Genomic DNA, 21,749 nt, shown 5'->3' with positions numbered 1-21,749 from the left:
TGGAATTTAACTGATTATGGCAAAACAGAGACATGGTAAAGTTCAAGGTAATTCAAGGGGAAGCTCTACACAGGTTGGAGTCATGCCTACCACAAATTAAGATGATTTGGTTATAGGAGCTCATTCATTTAATTTATTGTCAGGACTTTTCTGCTGGAGAACCTCAGGGTAGTGACCTAGGCCCAGAAATCTTCAGCTGCTTCATCAATCATCTTCCCTCCATCATGAGGTCAGAAATGGGAATGTGCAATCATCAGTCAACAATGTTCCACTAACAACTTCTCAGATATTGAAACAATCTGTGCCCACATGCTGCAGGACTTGGACAACAATCAGGTCTTGTCTAATTAAGTGACAAAAAATAGTCACACGCTACAAGTGATAGGTAAAGACTGTCCAAAATTAGAGAATCTAACTATAGACCTTGAAATTACACCAATAAATCAGTATACTAGAGATGCCATTACCCGGAACTTAACTGGACCACCACATAAATACTGTAGTCACAAAAGTCACTGAAGAAGCTTGACACCATCCAGGGCAAAGCAACTAACTTGATTGGCATCTAATCCACCATCTTAAGCACTGACTCCCACCACCACTAATACTGTGGGAGCAGTGTTTGTAATCTACAATGCACATTGCACCAACTCACTTAGGTTCTTTTGACAGCATCTACCACCTAGAAGACAAAAGCAGAACATGACCACCTGCAAATTCCCTCCAAAGCACATACCATCCTGACTTGGAAGTATATCATTGCTCCTTCACTGTCACTGGGTCAAAATTCTGGATCTCTCTTCCTAACAACACTGAAAGTGTACTTATACCATGGGAACTGTAGCAGTTCAAGAAGGCAGCTCATCACCACTTTCTCAAGGCCAGTTAGGGTTGAGCATTGAATGCTGGCCCAGCCAGTAATACCCACATCCCTGAAAGACTACTAAAAGATGGATACAATAAAACATAATAATGAAATATTTAACATGTCCAGCAACATATGTGGAAGAGATGCAGAGTTGATATTTCAGGTCAATGACTGTGTAAATAGCATTTTTATTTTTTCTTGGGATGTAGACTTCTGTAATTGTTTTTGAACTGAATGGCTTGCTGGATTATTTCAGGGGTTATTTAAGGTCAACCACGTTTGAATGACTTTAGGCCATACCAGATAAGGATGACAGAAATTAAAACAGAAACTCAGCAGGTCTAGCAGCATCTATAGATAGAAAGCAGAGTTAATGTTTTTGATCCAGTGACTCTTCTTCAAAACTGATCGTAGTTCGGAAAGATTGGTATATATGTTGAATATTGGGTCAGGGGAGAGGGTAGGAATAAATGATAGGTGGAAATGGAACCCAGAGAGACAGAACAACAGTTGGGCAGACAAAGTAACGGTCAGCCCAGGAGAACAAATAGCTGCTAATTGGGACCATTAGTGGCTGATAATGGGTTGTTTGTGGTAGTTTGTGATGGCAGGACCTGCTGAGTAGCTTTGGGGTAAGGAAATAGAAAAAGGTACTCAAGCCAAGTTTTTAAAAATTCATTCATGGGTTGAGGGCATCACAGGTCGGGCAGCCTATTGCCTATTCCTAATTGCCCAGAGTCAAAGTCACACGACACCAGGTTTATTTGAAATCACAAGGTTTTAGGGTGCTGATTCTTCATTATCTCCACCAAATAAACCTGTTGGACTATAACCTGGTGTGTTGTGACTTCTGACTTAGTCCACTTCAGTCCAGCAGTGGCACTTCCTCATCATAATTTCCCAGAGGGCAAGTTAAGAGTTTTAAGAGTCAACCACATTACTATGGGTTTGGAGTCACAAGTAGGCCAGACTGGGTAAGGTCAGCAGTTTCTTTCCTTAAAGGACATTAGTGAACCAGATGGGTTTTTACTACAATCAGTAATAGATTAGTAGCTATCATTAGACATTTAATTCCAGATCCTATATTGAATTCAAATTCCCCATCTGCCATGGCGGGATTTAGACCTATGTCCCCAGAACTTGGATCGCTAGATTATCATTCCAGCAATAATACTACAAAACCATTGTGTCCCCTACACACTTCTGAGTCCAGAAGACTGCAGGATTCCCAAGCAGAAAATGGGCTGCTGTTCTTCCAGCTTGTGTTGAGCTTTTCTGGAGCACTGTAGCAAATCTGGGACAAAGATATTGGCCAGGGAATATGGTGGTGTGTTGAAGTGGTAGGTGACTGGAAACGCAGGGTCATTTTTGTGGGCAGAATGCAGGTGTTCTGCAAAATCGTTGCTCAGTCTGTTCTTAGTACGCCATATTGTGAATAGTGAATACCGCAGAGTAGATTAAGTGAAGTGCAGATAAAACATTGCTTCATCTGAAAGATGTATCTGTGACCTTGGATAGTGAGGAGCGAGGTAGCAAATAGGCAGGTGTTAAAACTTCTGTGATTGAAAGGGAAGGTGTATTGGAAGTGGAGGGGTGGACAGGGGGGTGGGGGGGGTCTCAGAGGGAAAGCTCCTTCCGGAAGACTGACAAAGGAGAGGAGGGAAGTAGTGTCTGCCACAGAATGGCAGCTATTTCTGTGGATGGTAGGTGAGGATGAGGGGGGGCCCTATCACTGTTGTGATAGTGACGAGAGTGGTGACAAATTTGCTTCCTGAAAATCCACAAGTAAATCAGATGTTTGTATTACATCTTTTTATAACAAGCAACTTTTTGTTTTGATCCAAATTTTTAAATTGAGTTTAAATTTCACCAATAGTCAGTGGAATTTGAGACCCTCTCCCCAGTGGTGTTGCATGGACCTCTTGTGCTGTAAAGTTTTGATTGAGAATTTTCTACACTTCTGTTTCATATCTGTTATTTCTTGGTGACTAGTACTGGACACAGTATTCAACATACAGTCTGACTGGAACAGCATGCTGTTTAATTATTCCCTCCCCAACCTGTAGTCACTGTTATTAAGTACCTCATTACATTTATTCATCTGTACTAGTTGAACATGTTTAGTGTCAACTTTTAGGAGTCAACCCATTCCTGAAATTAAAACAAAAAAAAGCATGAAATACTCATCAGGTCAGGTAGCATCTCTGGAGGGAACAGTTAACTTTTTCGGTTGATAACCTCTTTCAGAAATGAAGGTAAACAGATATGTAGGAGTTATTAGGTCAGTTGCATTTGTGACTAATGCAACCACTAGATGGCTCACTGCACACATGCATAAATTTGGAATGTGCTTTTAACATGCATTCAGGGAAAAGTGCCATTTATCAAACAAATCACCTGTTACCAAGTATGATGCACATATAACTTCAATAAGGGAATCCAGTCAACATGAATAATTCCTTGTAAGATCTGCAAACAAACAAATCAGCATCTTACTGGCTGACAGATGAAATAACAGTGCTGTGAAACATCAAACAATGCTATAACCTGAAATGAATAATCTTAATATTTGCAAATCCAAATACTAATGCATCCCTTACTGTGCTTTGGCTTTCTATTCTTTATCAGTCACCATGGCTACAGTTATGGTCAGCTGTTGCGAATGCTAGATAAGTCCGATCCAAATGAAACCTACCTCACGTCTTTAATTTTTCAGTTGGTTACCAGGGTGGCTTGTTCGTGAAACATATTCACACGAGGCTGCTAATGTTCGTTAACACCATAAGTGAAGTACACAAAAGCAAAAGAAAATGAAGCTATATGTAGAACAATTGGAAACATCTCAATAGAAGCAGCAAAACAAAGTTCCAATTGATTTCCCAAAACTATCATTTTACAACTACTCAACTCCAGAGAAATATTACTCCTATCTCAACTCCTTAATTTCTCACAGAATTTATTCTTCCCTGTTTCTTTTCCTTGGACTGTTGAGACAGTTTTATAATTCCTTTCTGGCCTACAGGCATGAACCTCCAACAATTCTGTTGGCCTAAACTTTTTCACTTCTGACAACATAAAAGAGTTCCACAAACTAAAAACACTTTGAACATCATGCCATTCTTTGCCTTTTTGCCATAACCTTACGCATGGTTTCTGTGTAAATAGTCACATGGTGGCTCAGTAGATAGCACTGCTGCCTCATAGTGCTAGGGACCTACATTTAATTCTATCCTCTGGTGACTGTTTATGTGGAGTTTGCATATTCTTCCCGTGTCTGCATGGGTTTCCTCTAGATGGTCCGGTTTCCTCCCGCAATCCAAAGATGTGCATGTCAGGGGAATTGGCCATGCTAAATTGCCCATAGTGTTAGGTACATTAGTCAGGGGTAAATGTAGTGGAATGGGACTGGGTGGATTACTCTTCGGGGAAAGGCGGTGTGAACTTGGGGAATTTAATCTCTTAATTTAATTGGAGAATTACTTTGAAGATCTCAATTGAACCTGCCTCCACCACACTTCGAAGCAATGCATTCGAGACCCAAACAACTCATCTACCATCTTGCATCATGTTTACTTCTTCAAATTTGTGCCATTTCTGTTTTTAATCTTTTTATGAGCAGAAACAGTTTCTTCTTCTGTACTCTATCCAGCTCATTGTGATTTTGAAAATTCCTATCAGATTTTTTTCTCAACTACTTCTCTCAATGTAGAAAATGTGTGTGTTAAAATGCCTTCTAATTAATGGGCTTCCACTAAGTATTAAAAATGCTGTGTGCAACTGTGCAGATGGTCAAAGCAGGCATTTTTGAATACTGCCAACCTATCCACTGTTGGGGGCACACAGAGTTTAAACCAGCAGAAATGGGCAGTGGGCAAGAAGAAGAAAGAAGGGGCCACAATAGGTAGGAGGCCAGGGGAGATTAAAAATCAAAATATTTGATTATGCAACAAAGAGAATGGTAATAGATATCATAAAGAAACAAAGGTTCTGTACAAATAAGGCATGACTTGCTACACAAAAAAAGAGTTCCACGAGGGACAAAGAAGGGTCTGTAGATTGTGAAGGAGCAAAAATGCAGTGATGTATACTTCTTGTCAGATGTGGCAGTTTAAAGAGAGTTTAAGGGTTACTGCGGATTATATCTTCCATAAATGCTGTTGGATACGAATCTTATCAGTTCGAGTGGATCGGTTGGAGAGACAGATAGAAGCAATGAGGAATTTGCAACAGCAACAGTATGTGATAGATGGCAGTTATAGGAAGAGGAGAAAGTCTCCGATACAGTCACATAGATGGGGTAACTCCAGGAAAGGTAAGAGAGGTCAGCACCTAGGGCAGGAGTCTTTTGTGGATATACCCATTTCAAACAAGTATGCTGTTTTGGAAAATGTAGGGGGTGAAGGATTCTCTGGGGAACGTAACACGAACAGCCAAGTTTCTGGTATTGAGACTGGCTCTAATGCAACGAGGGGTACGTCGGGTTCCAAGAGATCAATTGTGTCAGGGGATTCTGTAGTCCGAGGTACAGACAGACATTTCTGTGGCCAGCAGCGAGAAAGCAGAATGGTTTGTTACTTCCCTGGTGCCAGGATCAAGGATGCCTCAGAGAGGGTGCAGAATGTCCTCACAGGAGAGAGGGGCCAGCAAGAGGTCATTGTCCACATTGGAACCAATGATATAGAAAGGGAAAATGTTGAGATTCTGAAGGGAGGTTACAGAGAGTTAGGCAGAAATTTAAAAAGGAAGTCCTCAAGGGTAGTAATATCTGGATTACTCCCAGTGCTACGAGCTAGTGAGAGCAGGAATAGGAGGATAGAGCAGATGAATGCATAGCTGAGGTGCTGGTGTATGGGAGAAGGATTCACATTTTTGGATCATTGGAATCTCTTTTGGGGTAGAAGTGACCTGTACAAGAAGGACGGATTGCACCTAAGTTGAAATGGGACTAATATACTGGCAGGGAAATTTCCTAGAACTACTTGGGAGGATTTAAACTACTAAGGTGGAGAGGTGTGACCCAGGGAGATAGTGAGCAAAGAGATCAATCTGAGACTGGTACAGTTGAGAACAAAAGTCAGGGCAGGCAGGGACAAGGTAGGACTAATAAATTAAACTGCATTTATTTTAATGCAAGTGGCCTAACAGGGAAGGCAGATGAATCCAGGGCATGGTTAGGAACATGGGACTGGGATATCATAGCAATTACAGAAAAATGGCTCAGGGATTGGCAGGACTGGCAGCTTAATGTTCCAGGATACAAATGCTACAGGAAGGATAGAAAGGGAGGCAAAAGAGAAGGGGGAGTGGCATTTTTGATAAGGGATAATGTTACTGCTGTGCTGAGGGAGGATATTCCCGGAAATACATCCAGGGAAGTTATTTGGGTGGAATTGAAAAGTAAGAAAGGGATGATCACCTTATTGGGATTGTATTATAGACCTCCGAATAGTCAGAGGGAAATTGAGAAACAAACTTGTAAGGAGAACTCAGTTGTCTGTAAGAATAATAGTGTAGTTATGGTTGGAGATTTTAGCTTTCCAAACATTGACTGGGACTGCCATAGTGCCATAGATGGAGAGGAATTTCTTAAGTGCGTACAAGACAATTTTCTGGTTCAGTATGTGGATGGACTTACTAGAGAAGGTGCAAAACTTGACCGACTCTTGGGCAATAATGCAGGGCAAGTGACTGAGGTGTCAGTGGGGGAGCACTTTGGGGTCAGCGACCATAATTCTATTTGTTTTAAAATCGTGATGAAAAGGATAGATGAGATCTAAAAGTTGAAGTTCTAAATTGGAGAAAGGCCAATTTTGACGGTATTAGGCAAGAACTTTCGAAAGCTGATTGGAGACAGATGTTCGCAGGCAATGGGGATGGCTGGAAAATGGGAAGCCTTCAGAAATAAGATAACAAGAATCCAGAGAAAGTATATTCCTGTCAAGGCAAAAGGGAAGGCTGGTAGGTATAGGGAATGCTGGATGACTAAAGAAATTGAGGGTTTGGTTCAGAAAAAGAAGGAAGCATATGTAAGGTATAAACAGGATAGATCGAATGAATACTTAGAAGAGTATAAAGAAAGTAGGAGTATACTTAAGAGGGAAATCAGGAGGGCCAAAAAGGGACATGAGATAACTTTGGCAAATAGAATTAAGGAGAATCCAAAGGGTTTTTACAAATATATTAAGGACAAAAGGGTACCTAGGGAGAGAATAGGGCCCCTCAAAGATCAGCTAGGCGGCCTTTGTGTGGAGCCACAGAAAATAGGGGAGATACTAAATGAGTATTTTGCATCAGTATTTACTGTGGAAAAGGATATGGAAGATATAGACTGTAGGGAAATAGATGGTGACATCTTGCAAAATGTCCAGATTACAGAGGAGGAAGTGCTGGATGTCTTGAAACGGTTAAAGGTGAATAAATCCCCAAGACCTGATCAGGTGTACCCGAGAACTCTGTGGGAAGCTAGAGAAGTGATTGCTGGGCCTCTTGCTGAGATATTTGTATCATTGATAGTCACAGCTGAGGTGCCGGAAGACTGGAGGTTGGCAAACGCGGTGCCACTGTTTAATAAGGGCAGTAAAGACAACCCAGGGAACTATAGACCGATGAGCCTGACTTCAGTAGTGGGCAAGTTGTTGGAGGGAATCCTGAGGGACAGGATGTACATGTATTTGGAAAGGCAAGGACTGATTAGGGATAGTCAACATGGCTTTGTGTGTGGGAAATCATGTCTCACAAACTTGATTGAGTTTTTTGATGAAGTAACAAAGAGGGTTGATGAGGGCAGAGCAGTAGATGTGATCTCTATGAACTTCAGTAAGGTGTTCGACAAGGTTCCCCATGGGAGACCGATTAGCAAGGTTAGATCTTATGGAATAAAGGGAGAACTAGCCATTTGGATACAGAACTGGCTCAAAGGTAGAAGACAGAGGGTGGTGATGGAGGGTTGTTTTTCATACTGGAGGCCCGTGACCAGTGGAGTGCCACAAGGATCGGTGCTGGGTCCTCTACTTGTTGTCGTTCACATAAATGATTTGGATGTGAGCATAGGAGGTAAGTTTGCAGATGACACCAAAATTGGAGGTGTAATGGACAGCGAAGATGGTTACCTCAGATTACAACAGGATCTTGACCAGATGGGCCAATGGACTGAGAAGTGGCAGATGGAGTTTAATTCAGATAAATGTGAGGTGCTGCATTTTGGGAAAGCAAATCTTAGCAGGACTTATACACTTAATGGTAAGGTCCTAGGGAGTGTTGCTGAACAAAGAGACCTTGAGTGCAGGTTCATAGCTCCTTGAAAGTGGAGTCGCAGGTAGATAAGATAGTGAAGGCTGCGTTTGGTATGCTTTCCTTTATTGGTCAGAGTATTGAGTACAGGAGTTGGGAGGTCATGTTGCGGCCGTACACGAAATTGGTTAGGCCGCTGTTGGAATATTGCATGCAATTCTGGTCTCCTTCCTATTGGAAAGATGTTGTGAAACGTGAGAGGGTTCAGAAAATATTTACAAGGATGTTGCCAGGGTTGGAGGATTTGAGCTATATGTAGAGGCTGAACAGGCTAGGGCTGGTTTCCCTGGAATGTCGGAGGCTGAGGGGTGACCTTATAACGGTTTACAAAATTATGAGGGGCATGGTCGGATAAATAGATTCCCCTGGGATCGGGGAGTCCAGAACTAGAGGGCATAGGTTTAGGGTGAGAGGGGAAAAATATAAGCGAGACCTAAGGGACAACGTTTTCACACAGAGAGTGGTACGTGTATGGAATGAGCTGCCAGAGGATGAGGTGGGGGCTGGTACAATTGCAACATTTAAGAGGCATTTGGATGGCTATCTGAATAGGAAGGGTTTGGAGGGATATGGGCCTGGTGCTGGCAGGTGGGACTAGATTGGGTTGGGATATCTGGTCGGCATGGACAGGTTGGACGGAAGGGTTTGTTTCCATGCTGTACATCTTTATGACTCTATAAAGAAACATAACACGGCCAACCCAGAAAAAGTAAGAACAGAAGAAGAGAAAAACACGTGGAGTCTGGAAGGCTGGAGAGTACTGAATCAATAAAGGTAGGGCATTATTTCTTGAGCTTGCTTTGAGTTTCACTGGAAGATGCTATCAGGCTATAGACAGGTCAGCAAGGGAACGAGGTGGAGAATTAAATTAACCAACTGGATGCTGCACATCTGAACCATTTGAAATATCTGAAACTGCTTTGACAGGCTGTGGGAAATTTCAAATCAGCACTTTTCTTTGAATAAAATACATCTGAAAATGTAGTGAATTATGAACCATTGGATGGTACTGTTGCTGTATTTCTCTTCAGTACTTGCGCAGGCTGGATAGAGTAGGTTGGGAGAAGCTGTCACTCATTAAAGTAACAAGAACCAGAAGGCATAGATTTAAAGTGTTGGGTAAAAGTGAAGATCTGGACCCGAGGTGGGGGGTGTCCCTGTTCTGTTATTGGTCAATAAACACTAGCAATCGATCTGTTTCTTTACGACTTCACACTTTATTACTCACGGACGGGCCCAGATCGTCCAGAAGCACAGAGGTTAAACACTTCTGTGTTCCTCAGAGAGAAACTGTGCACATGGCTTAAAACAAAGACATTTTTATTCTTTTCTAAAGAGAGGTACAGGCCGCAATTGTACAGTTCATTCAAACAATTACCAATCAATTTAACAAAATGGTTTTATTGACAGCAACTTAACCCAATGATATTTCCTGGGAACCAACCTTGTTTTCGAAAACTTAAGCCATTCCTATCTCATGAACCGAGTTTTTGCACCTGCACTTGAAAGTCAGTTAGGATTGCCAGTAGTGTCTTATCTAGTCCAGTTATTTCTATCCTGTAAAGGAAGCATTGTCTACTAATCTTTGTTGAGACAGACTGTGGTCAAGTCAATAATACAGCTTTAGCAGGGTTAAAAGTCAGTTTATGCAGCTTTAAGCAGAATTGTCAATTTGCAGTCTCGAAGCCATTTTGTCATCTTATTTGCATTAAGAAGCTATTTTATTGCACCCTATGTTAATAAGAGCATGTATTAAGTGGTTTTTCCTGACAACATATAGTTTCCTCAGCCTGTATTCAGGTTTCAGATCCTTAAAAGAAGCAAGGGTGATGTGACAAATAAATTTCTTTGCTCAGCAAGTGGTTTGGCATGGAATGTAATGCCTGGAAATGTGATGGAGGCAGGTTCAATTGAGACATTCAAAAGGGCATACAATGATTATTTGGATAGAAATGTGTAAGAGTAAGAGGGGGAGAAAGCAGGAGATTCTTACTAGGTAAGGATGATCATTTGAGTAGCCATTATGGACACAATGGGGCTGAATGGCCGTCTTCTGCATCATAACAAACCTGTGATCCCACTTATCCTTGTAATTTTCCATCTAGTGTAGGTGATATTGTTGATGCTCGTGAGAGCTTGCTTTATTTGCCTCGGATCTTGTCACCCATCACTGAGGTAGTGTGTAGGAAACCATGCCCTGTTCCTAAAGTCATTGCAAAACTTTGAATATTTTAAAAAGTATGCAGAGTTCTCCAATTTACCTGACTTTCAGATCCAGGTTGATGGAAAGCACAGACAAGATTTCTGTACAGGTTGTTCTGCTATAATGCGAATTGGCTATAACACGATTGATGAATTGTGGACGTTGTGTGGATAATACAAGCTTTCTACTAAATGGGTATACCAATTTTCTGTTAGCAATCTTCTACAGTGCAATTTTCTAAAGCAGTTTTCCATAACATGATTTTCTATAGCGCAAGGTTGCGGAGGAACACAAGTGTCGCGTTATAGCAGAACAACCTGTATTTAATAATAATTACTATTTATAACAGACAGATAGACTCTAGTTACAGGTAAACAATTGTGAACCGTTGACACATAACTAATTAAAACTCAAACCCTCTTATAAATGCCCGCCCGCCCCCCCCCCACCATGCACGCGTATACAGAAAAAAATGGGTGTTGTGGGTGATGGGGGAAATACTAGAAAAGTAATTCTATGATCCTTGTTCATAGAATTGCTGAGATGATCCTTGCACTGAGAAGAACACTGCTTCCTGATCATTGTTTCTGGATGCTTTCACTTATTTGCAGGAGGCATTGGCTGGTTCACATTGTAAAAGGTCTCTGAACTATTAATCAAAAGTTACAGCTTACAACAACTACTGAAGGAAAATTAAATTGGATTTGTTCAGGCTCAGTGTTTTTTTAAACTGCCAAGAACAGACCTTCTGACCCTGAGGGGATCTGATGGCTTCTCGCTATCTTTTTTATATGCTAAAGATGTTCAGCTGAGAACCAATCACAGTTGTTGACAGGCAGAAGACCTGATAACTAGTTGCTAGTCCACTTTAACCACTTGCTGCCAGCTGAGACTCCATTTGTACATCACTTTTGGTTTCAGTCTGCAAACCTACTGCTTAAAACAGCAGCAGTGTAGGCATTACTTACAGTGAAGGTCAGGTTACTTGCTTTTAAAAGTGCAGCAAGCCTTCAGCAGTCTTTTTACAATTCTTTTCCCTTCTTTCCACAATCAAAGAAAACAGAAAACTGAAAAAGTGGTCTTTTCAATATTTTCCCCTATATTTGTGCATTGAAAATATTGCATAATAAACTATATTGAAGAGTATATTTGAAGCACAGTTGCTGATGTAAAACACGTACTGGAAAGAGCAACAATATACTAGCATTGAGATTCCCTTTGGCTCAGGACAAATGTATCATCAATACAATTGTACATAACACAAAGGTAGAGGAAAGGTAATGCCGAGGTAGGGTGGCTGCAATAAAATTACTGTGGTCAAAGAAATGGCAGATGGAATACATTGGAAAAGTGTGAGGTTCTGCACTGTGCTAAGAAGAATAGAGGCATAGACCATTTTCTAAATTGGGAAAGGCTTTGGAAGTTTGAAGTATTAAAGGACTTGGGAGTTCTAGTCCAGGATTCTCTAAAGGTTAACATGCAGGTTCAGTTGGCAGTTAGGAAGGCAATTGTAATGTTAGCATTCATTTCAAGAGGGCTAGAAAATAAGAGCAGAGATATAAGGCTCGACAAAGCTATAGTCAGACCGCATTTGGAATATTAAGCAATTTTGAGCCCGATAAGGATATGCTAGCCTTGGAGAGCATCAAAAGGGGGTTTACAAGAAGATCCCACGGATGTGGGGTTTGCCACACAAGCAGTTGAATCTGGGTCTGGACTCAAAGCCTGGATTGAATGGACACGAAGAAGATGTTTCCACTATTAGGAGAGACTGTCACCTATGGGCACAGCATTAGAATGAAGGCATGACCCTTTAGAATTGAGATGAGATGGAATTTCTTCAGCCAAAGGATTTGAATCTGTGGAACTCATTGCTGCAAAAAGCTATGGAAGCCAAGGTACTAAATGTATTTAAGACTGAGATAATTATGTTCTTTGATTAGTAAGGGGATCTAATTTACACTGAAAAGACAGAAGAATGGGGTAGAGTAACCTGATCGAATGGTGAGAAGGCTCAATGTGCCAAATGGCCTAATTCTGCTCCTGTCTGGAGTTGATACTGAACCATACTAATAAACCAAACTAATGTGGAGTGCAAAGATTTTCCAATAGTTGCCACTCCGTATCACTGTCCAGTGATGTGAATGTGTACACAGATAAATAAGGGAAGGATTGGTACCCTTCTGAGTAGCCAGAAGGCCTTTCTCTTCACACCTCACCAACTAATTAAGTTTAAAAACTAATTTGTTAAAGGCACAAATTTTCAAGATATATTCCCTTCCTCTAAGCTGCAGATGACATCTCCGATTGATGCAAGTTTGTTCTACCTCTCACATCTTCAATATGTGGTAAGGTAGGGGAAGAAATGAGGATAAACTTAAAGATTAACCAGTTTTTATTTTGCAGGCATACAAAACAATCAAATCAAACTTTCTGCACCTGAGGCCTGTCCATCTAAACTCTACAAACTGATGCAGCATTGCTGGGCAGCAAGCCCCAAGGACCGCCCATCGTTCAGTGAGATTGCTAACACATTGGGTGAAATTCCAGCTGACAGCAAAGTCTGATGGAGATTAATGACTGTTACCAAAATCATGCACTGTGTTCAACAAGAAGATATCAATATCACGTCAGGGGCTTGTCTGCTGGCTATGTCTCCTAATTTTTGTTGTTTTTGTTTGTTTTTATTATTTCATCCAAGAAATCAAGCATTTCCAATTCTAGTGATCTTTTGATTAATTTCTACAGAGTGCAGTTCTCAAGGCCTTTCATCCATTTTACTGTTATCATGCACGTTTTTAATGCCCTGGAAGTTTTTTCTCTCAAGTGCAGGAGTTGAGATGCTTGCCTTCAACCAACCAGAAAGGCTTTGTTAGGTGGCTAGTGACAGTACAGATTGATGAGTATGTTAACGAAGAGCAATAAATGATGATCACTTCACCGTCCCACCCTTCTCAACCCCCAGCTGCTCATCTCGTGCACCACTGTGAAGCACATTGCCGCACAGAAGGAATTTGCTTCATCGAACTATTCATTTCAAAATGTAAAAGATCAAGCACAATAGATCTTTGCAATATAATAATGTTCAAAGAGAATAATATGTACAGAGAAGCTGCAGGCTTTTTGAAAGGACCAGAGCCTGTTGCTGGATGGTACATGATCTCAGGATGTCTCCATGCCTGGAGCTTGTACATACTGTAGAAAATCACAACTTTAACATTAACAACAATACTTAATATAGAAGAAGCTGAAGAAACTTGTCTATTTATTCAAGAGTTTCTCAATTACTTGTCTTTCCAAATGGTACTGTTTATTTGCCTCCTTAAAAGAAATGTTTATGTTATGTATGTTAACCTTTAAACATATCTTTACAAGCAAAAACTCTATATCTAAAGCCATTGGTTAAACTTGTGTTGCATATAGGCAAGTCTGTATTGAACCAAGTGCCTGGTGTATGAAGGAATTGTTATCAGTTTTCAATATTGTAATGAAATGCAAAATTCTGTTTTTATAATTCTTTTAAGAAACTTTTTTTATATCAAGCTTTTCAATTTTTTAAGTGTGGGAAAAAAAACCTTGGCTGATATGTTAGTTTTTAAAATTTGCGTAAAAGTTAGACATTTAGTTCATATTTGACTTGTATGGTTGGTTTTATATCAGTAATTTTTACATGCTGCTGTCAATAAAATTCTCACTTTTTTAGGTATTTAATTTTAATCTGTATCAATAGTTGTCTATCGTTTAATTCTTGCTTAAGTCACAATAAGGTGAGACTAGGTATAACCCTGCGTGATATCAGTATGCCTCTGGATAAGTGCTTGTCATGGCTACGTGCAGACACCATATTGTGATATTTGTAACAAAAAAAGCTTTTATTTACATAATATCTTTCATGATTACAGTATATCCCAAAGTACCTGGCAGTACATGAAGTGTCATTATTGTAATAAAATGTGAGCAGCCAATTTGAGCACAGCAAGCTTTCACAAGCTGCAATGTGATAATCTGATATAGAGATGTTAATCAATTACATCACGGGAGAGAGGCTGAATATAGCCTAGTGAGATCAGTCACTAGGCATATCTATATGTCACAGAGAAGATGGTCCTGTCCAAAAGGAAGAAATAAGGGGGAAAGCATTGTGTCTTTACCAACAACAGATTGTCACGAAGTGCTTTACAGATGTACTTTTGAAGTGTAGTCACTGGAAATAACATGGCTGCCAATTTCCTCTATCACACAGCAATGAGAATCACCTGACATTTATACTGATAGTGTTGATTTTATAAATATTAGCCAGAACACTAGCTTCTCCTCTTCAACAAAATGCCAAATTGTCTTCAGCATCCTTCTAATGGACAAATGGAGCCTCAGCTTAATTTCTCAGCCCAAAGGCAGCACCTGTGACAGTTAAACAGTCCAATGAGAGATTGGGAGGAATGTGCAGCAAATCAGTATGACTATGAAACAAACTGGGAGTGTGAACCTACATGTGGAGAGCAGCAGTAAGAGATAAAAGCTTGTAGAAGATAGTCCAGTCAACCTCTATCTACCTCTCTGTGCCAAAGATACCACAGGAAAACAGGTTGGTGATTGGTGAGTATTTATTCCCTGCCTGTTTTGATTAGTCAAGTCAATTAAACCAGGTGACGTTATTAGAGCTGAAGAGTATTGCTAGAAAACTCACTTTTCAAGTACTTAACATCCAATCTAATTAAATTGAATAGAGATGACTAAGCAGGTGATGTGATGCAGCAGTTGTGTATGGGTGTGCTAGTAGATTTTTTAAAAATAACCTATTTTTCTAATCAACCTGTTCAGAGACATTATCAACTTCTGAGGGATTTCTGAGAAAGGGTTACCAGACCTGAAACATTAACTCTGATTTCTTTTCGCTGATGCTACCAGACCTTCTGAGCTTTTCCAGCAATTCCTGTTTTTGTGCCTAGGTTTAGGACCTTTCTTCTGGGCTGGAGTGAAAGGGGAAGGATCCAATTGTCATGGTCCATTTAGGTACCAATGATATAAGGAATAAGATTTTGCTGAGGAATTAAGTGTCTGAATTAAAAAGGAAAATTACACCGGTAATAATCTCAGGATTACTACCTGACGCAAGTAGAAATTGATGGGGGCTAAAGAACAAAAACAATTTACAACACAGGAACAGGCCCTTCAGCCCTCCAAGCCTGAGCCGATCCTGTCAGTCAATTCCTAAGCATCTGTATCCCTCTGCTCCCCACCTACTCATGCATTTGTCCAGACGCATCTTATATGAATCTACTATGCCTACCTCTACCACCTTTGTTGGCAACACATTCCAAACGCCCACCATCCTCTGTGTGAAGTACTTAGGTGTGTATCCCCCTTAAATTTTCCACCTCTCCTCTTGAAAGCGTGACCTCTCGTTATGGAATCCTTCATTCTGGGGAAAAAGCTTCTCTCGATCCACCCTATCTATGCCTTTCATGGTTTTGTAAACCTCAATCAGGTCCCCCCTCAATCTCCTTTTTCCTAAAGAAAATAAACCTAACCTACTCAACCTTTCTTCATAGCTAGCACCTTCCATACCAGGCAACATCTTCGTAAACCTTCTCTGCACCCTCTCCTAAGCGTCCACATCCTTTTGGTAATGTAGTGACCAGAACTGTACACTGTATTCTAAATGCGGCCAAACCAATGTCTTGTACAATGTTGACATGACTTGCCAGCTCTTCTACTCAATACCCCGTCGAATGAAGGCAAGCATACTATATGCCTTCTTGACACTCTATCCACCTGTGCAGCAACCTTCAGGGTACAATGGAGCTACACTCCCAGATCTCTCTGACCATCAACTTTTCCAACTGCTTTTCTGTTCATTGTATAATTCGCTCGAGAATTAGTCTTGCCTAAATGCATCACCTCACATTTTTCTGGATTGAAAACCATCTGCCACTTTTCCGCCCAACTCTCCAGTCTATCTATATCCTCCTGTATTCTCTGACAGTCCCTTATGCATTCTGCTACTCTACCAATCTTCATGTCATCTGCAAACTTGCTGATCATACCAACAGTGTCCTCTTCTAGATCATTTATGTATATTACAAACAATAGTGGTCCCAACACTGATCCCTGTGGAACACCACTGGTCACCCTTCTCCATTTCGAGAAACTCCCTTCAACTACTACTCTGTCTCCTGTTGCTCAACCAGTTCTTTATCCACCTAGCTAGAACACCCTGCACACCATGTGACTTCACTTTCTCCATTAGTCTACCATAGGGAACCTTATCAAACACCTTACTAAAGTTCATGTATATGACATCAACAGCCCTTCCTTCATCTATCAACTTGGTCACTTCCTTGAAGAACTCTATTAAGTTGGTAAGGCACGATCTCCCCCGCACGAAACCATATTGCCTATCACTGATAAGCCCATTCTTTTCTAAATATAAGTAGATCCTATCCCTCAGTACCATCTCCAGCAACTTTCCCACCACTGACATGAGGCTCACTGGTCTATGGTTACCCGGAATATGCCTACTATCCTTCTTGTACAGGGGACAACAATATCAACCCTCCAGTCCTCCAGCACTTCACCTGTATTTAAAGATGCCACAAAGATGTTTGTCAGGGCCCCAGCTATTTCCTCTCTTGCCTCCCTCAGCATCCTGGGATAGATCCCATCCGGTCTTGGAGATTTGTCCACCTTAATAACCTCTAGCTTGGGGGATCCAAGATGGTGGCGACCCAGCAAGTCAGAGACTACAGTGCTCCTCCCAAGACTTGGGCAAAGTGGGTCACCCACCCCCACCACACTCACCAAATCATTTAAAATAACTGTTTAATTTAATTAGTTGCTCAGTGTTGAATTTAAACAATTTAATCTTCAGCAAAAATGATTAAAGGGACTGGAGCCCGCAGCTCTCAGTAAGCAGGAACCCATCCCCCACCCTCTCCAGCTGCAGCAGAGGTATCCGCAGCCGCCCCGGGGGACTTACCTACAGTGTCAAGCCTCGTGGAAATGATCTCTAAACTCAATGCGAAGATCGACGCTTTCATTGAAGAATCCCAAAGTCGATGGGACTCACTATCGGCCGCGCTGCAAAAGCATGACCGAGACATTAAAGAAATCGAGCGCCGAGTTGGAGGGGCGGAGTTAAAGGCCGCGACCTCCGAAACTACAGCGCAATCAGCCGTGGATCGTGTCCGGACTCTCGAACAGCGAGTCCGGACCTTAGAGAATCATATTGATTACCTCGATAATCGAGGTCATCGAAAAAATATTTGTTTGCTGGGCCTTCCCGAATGGGAAGAGGAAGGCCAGCTTACAGCGTTTCTCGAGCAGTGGCTGCCACAGCTTTTAAATCTGGAAGCTGGATCAGGCCAAGTAAGGGTAGAATGGACCTACCGGGTTGTAATACGCGGGCCCGGCTTGAACCAGCGCCCTCACCCGGTCCTGTTCCGGCTGCAGAGCTATAGGGAGAGGCAGATACTCCTAGAAGCCTCTAGAAATCTTGGAAAAGATTCCCAAGCCATGATCTATAAAGGATCCAAGATCATGTTATTCCAGGACTTTTCCCCAGCTCTGGTCCGAAAGAGGAAGGCATTCAATGAGGCGAAGAAGTGTTTAAGGGACTTAAATATTCAATGCTCCTTACGCTACCCAGCGACGCTACGCTTTAACCATGAAGGATCTGTGTATAACTTCGGATCACCAGAAAAGGCTAAGGAATTCTTGGACTCTCTGAGATAAATTGTAAGAGACAATGGATGTTGGTTTGCCTTTCCCCCACTCTGGTTTATATCCCCCCCCCTTTTTCTTTTTTCTTGCCTTACTGTTTAATATTATCTTGGGGGGTGGGGAGAGGGATTTATTTATTTGTTCTCTATTTAACTATATATATATATGTATATATATGTGTATGTATATATAAGCCGTGTTTAGTTAATGTTGGTGGGGGGAGGTAGTTACCTTATTCTATTTTACCTCTGTCTCTTGGAGCGGGGTTGTTTTTCCCTTGCTATTTTGTATTATTATATTTAATTATTATTTGCTGAGGTTGTAATTTTATAGTTATATATGTTTATACATGGTATTAACATTACCAAATATATCCAGGTGTTGGTATGGGTGGGGGTAGGGTGCTCACTGTTAACTCTAGCTTTGTATTATATCTGAATTCTCCTCATTCTATTGAGGAGCGCCTGGGTCAAGGGTGGGGCATTGGTTGGGAGAGGATACGATGGACCTTTGGAAAGGAAGTGACACCTCCTGGGAACAAGGGGGAAAATCTCCATTTAAATATGTTTTATATATTTTTTTATTATTTAGAAATAGTTTTTTGTTATACTGTTGTGAGTGTATTAGAGAGCCTTTATTTTTGTGAATTTTATATGCTCTATGCTCGGGATGTTCTGGATAGGGTTTCCCCTCCCGAGGGGTCTCGGATTTGTCCAGATGATTATGGTTGATCAGTCGGTTAAGTGGTGACCTGGAATGTCAAGGGGAGTAATTCGCCAGTCAAAAGGAAGAAAATATTATCAAATCTTAAGAAAGAAAGAGTTGATATAGCTCTCCTACAGGAGACACATCTGTTGGATAAAGAACACTTGAAATTATGACAGGGTTGGATTTGATCAGGCCTTTTTTTCTTCTTTTAGCTCAAAAAGTAGGGGAGTTGTTATTCTTATTCGGAAGAATTTCCCTTTCAAAATCCTAAATCAGATAAAAGACGAATCTGGACGATATATTCTGATTAAAGCCCTTATAAATGGAGAAGAATATGGGATTTTAAATTTGTACTGCCTCCCCGGCACACCCCTTTAAATTTATAACGGAAGCCTTCTCAAAATTGATGGCTCTTGGTGCCCGTCATACAATTATAGGGGGAGACTTAAATTGTATTATGGATCCGGAAAAAGATAGGATTCCCAAGAATACTGCAGGAGTATCTTCCAGATCTAGACAATTGGTGGATCTGAACAAAGAATTAGGATTAGTAGATGTATGGAGATGTCTTCATCCACAGGGCAGAGATTTTTCTTTTTACTCCAATCCATATAAATGCCATACCAGAATTGATATGTTTTTTGCCCCCTCGATTTTTAAAAAATTCTATATCATCCTGTAAAATAGGTAGTATAGTAATTTCCGACCACGCTGCTGTATATAGGGAAACCAAGGCGAGGAATAATGGGACATCCCCTCGGCATTGGCGTATGGGCCCCTTCCTAATGAAAGACAGTAAATTTGTAAAGTACTTTTCTCAAGAATTTAAAACTTTTTTCGAAATTAATTTAGGTACAGCTAGCAACCCATCAATGATGTGGAAGTCAATCAAAGCTTACGCGCGAGGTTTGATCATCTCCTACTCAGCAACCCAGAAAAAATTAAAGGGAGAACAACAGCGTCTGCTCGAAGCTCGCTTAAAAGCAGCTGAAACTGCATACGCTTATAGACCTTCTATTATTAAATTGCAAAGGATTACGGCTCTTAGGACAGCTCTAAACACTACGCTTACCCAAACGGCTAAGAGGGAAATATTATTTGCAAAACAAAGATTATATGAATTTGACGATAAACTGGGTAGATACTTAGCATTTCTTGCAAAGAAAATAAAGGCCCCTCAAACTATCATGTCTATCAAGGAAAGTACGGGTATTTTGACTCATGATCATAAAAAGATTAATGCAATCTTGAGAAAATTTTATTCTGATTTATATAAATCGCAGGATTGTGAAGACAGGACGAGGAGGATGCAATCATTTTTAAAAAATTTGACCTTTCCGGGCCTAACTCCGGAACAGGTATCGGTCTTAAATGCTCCCTTAACAGTCCAAGAAATACTTGACGCAATTAGACAACTTCAGAGCGGTAAGGCACCGGGCCCAGATGGTTTTCAAGCTGAATTCTATAAAGAATTTCCAGAAATATTGGCTGGTCCTCTTCTGGACATGTATAACTATGCATATAGTCAGGGCTGTCTCCCGCCTTCGCTGAAAGAGGCAAATATCTCTCTTATCCTTAAAAAAGGAAAGGATCCAGAAGATTTTTTTTTGTACGTCATACAGACCAATATCCTTGCTAAATGTAGATTTTAAAATCCTTTCTAAAACGTTAGCTTTGAGACGAGAAAGGGTACTGCTATATATCATAAAGGAGGATCAGACAGGGTTTATTAAGGGCCGTAGATCATCCAATAATATTAGAAGGGTTTTGAATATGATTCAAGCCTGCCATCAGGGAAAGATACCAGGAGTAGTAGTTTCATTAGACGCAGAAAAGGAATTTGATAGGGTTGAATGGTCATATTTGTTTTACACATTGGAAAGGTTTGGCGTTGGACAGGTGTTTACCAAATGGGTCTCAACATTATATTGTGATCCCAAAGCAGTTGTGGTTATCAATGGATTAGTTTGGGTAGCTTCAGTGTGGATAGGGGCTGCCATCAGGGATGTCCTCTCTCACCATTGTTATTTACGTTAATAATTGAGCCACTAGCAGAAGTTATACGGGCTGATCCTAATATAACGGCCCCAAGGATTGGTACAGGTAAACATAAAATTACCCTGTATGCAGATGATGTTCTTCTATTCCTCAGTAATCCTCTGATGTCCGTACCTCGCTTAATCCAAGTTATTAATACATTTAGCACATTCTCAGGATATAAAATTAATTTCTCAAAATTGGAGGCTATGTCAATGGGTGGCCTTGCTATGATACCCCACTTAGTGGATGGATCCCTTTTTCCCTTTCGTTGGTCCCTGGAGGGTTTCTTATATTTAGGCATTTTTATTACCCCAGTATTTGGTCAGTTGTATAAGGCTAATTTTGTGCATTTACTGGAAAGGATAAGGCAGGACCTCCAGCGATGGGAAAACCTTCCAATTTCCTGGCTGGGTAGAATAGCACTAATTAAAATGAATGTCCTGCCCCGTCTCCTATACCCTATGAGAATGCTTCCGGTGATGCTGCCGAGGCTGGTACTACGTAAATTATATGGCTGGTTGGGTTCCTTTATCTGGAATCATAGACGGCCCCTCATTAAGCTGAAGAAGCTACAGCTTCCACAGGCAAGGGAAGGATTGGACTTCCCAGATTTTAGGAAATATCAGTTAAGTTCCTTACTAAGTTACATAGCTGATTGGGTCTTGTTTGATCCACAATCAATCTGGCTGGACATCGAGGCTTCTCAAGTAAAATGCCCACTTATTAACCTTTTATTTTCAGACAAGAGGAAAATCATTACGGATTACTGTAAAAACCCTATAATACTAAATACAATTAAAGCTTGGAATATAATGCGGCAAAATGAGAGCAATTCACATAAAACATCCCCCTATGCGCCGATAGTGGGAGCATGGGGATTCCAACCGGGGTTTACAGACGCCACTTTTAAACTCTGGA

At 40.9% G+C, this 21,749-nt stretch overlaps 1 protein-coding gene across 1 annotated transcript in view; it reads left to right on the top strand.

The window, feature by feature from the left end:
• ptk7b (protein tyrosine kinase 7b) overlaps positions 1 to 14,078 on the top strand; it is a 164,099-nt gene extending 150,021 nt beyond the window's left edge. The window contains exon 18 of the mRNA XM_072548904.1: positions 12,768 to 14,078. Coding sequence (XP_072405005.1) covers positions 12,768 to 12,928 — 161 coding nt within the window. The 3' untranslated portion in view covers positions 12,929 to 14,078. The remainder of the gene's footprint in view (positions 1 to 12,767) is intronic.
• The last annotated feature ends 7,671 nt before the right edge of the window (positions 14,079 to 21,749 follow it).

Source organism: Chiloscyllium punctatum, chromosome 3 (assembly GCF_047496795.1).
Source record: "Chiloscyllium punctatum isolate Juve2018m chromosome 3, sChiPun1.3, whole genome shotgun sequence".
NCBI classification, from domain to species: domain Eukaryota; kingdom Metazoa; phylum Chordata; class Chondrichthyes; order Orectolobiformes; family Hemiscylliidae; genus Chiloscyllium; species Chiloscyllium punctatum.
This window is presented reverse-complemented; position numbering and strand designations above follow the sequence as displayed.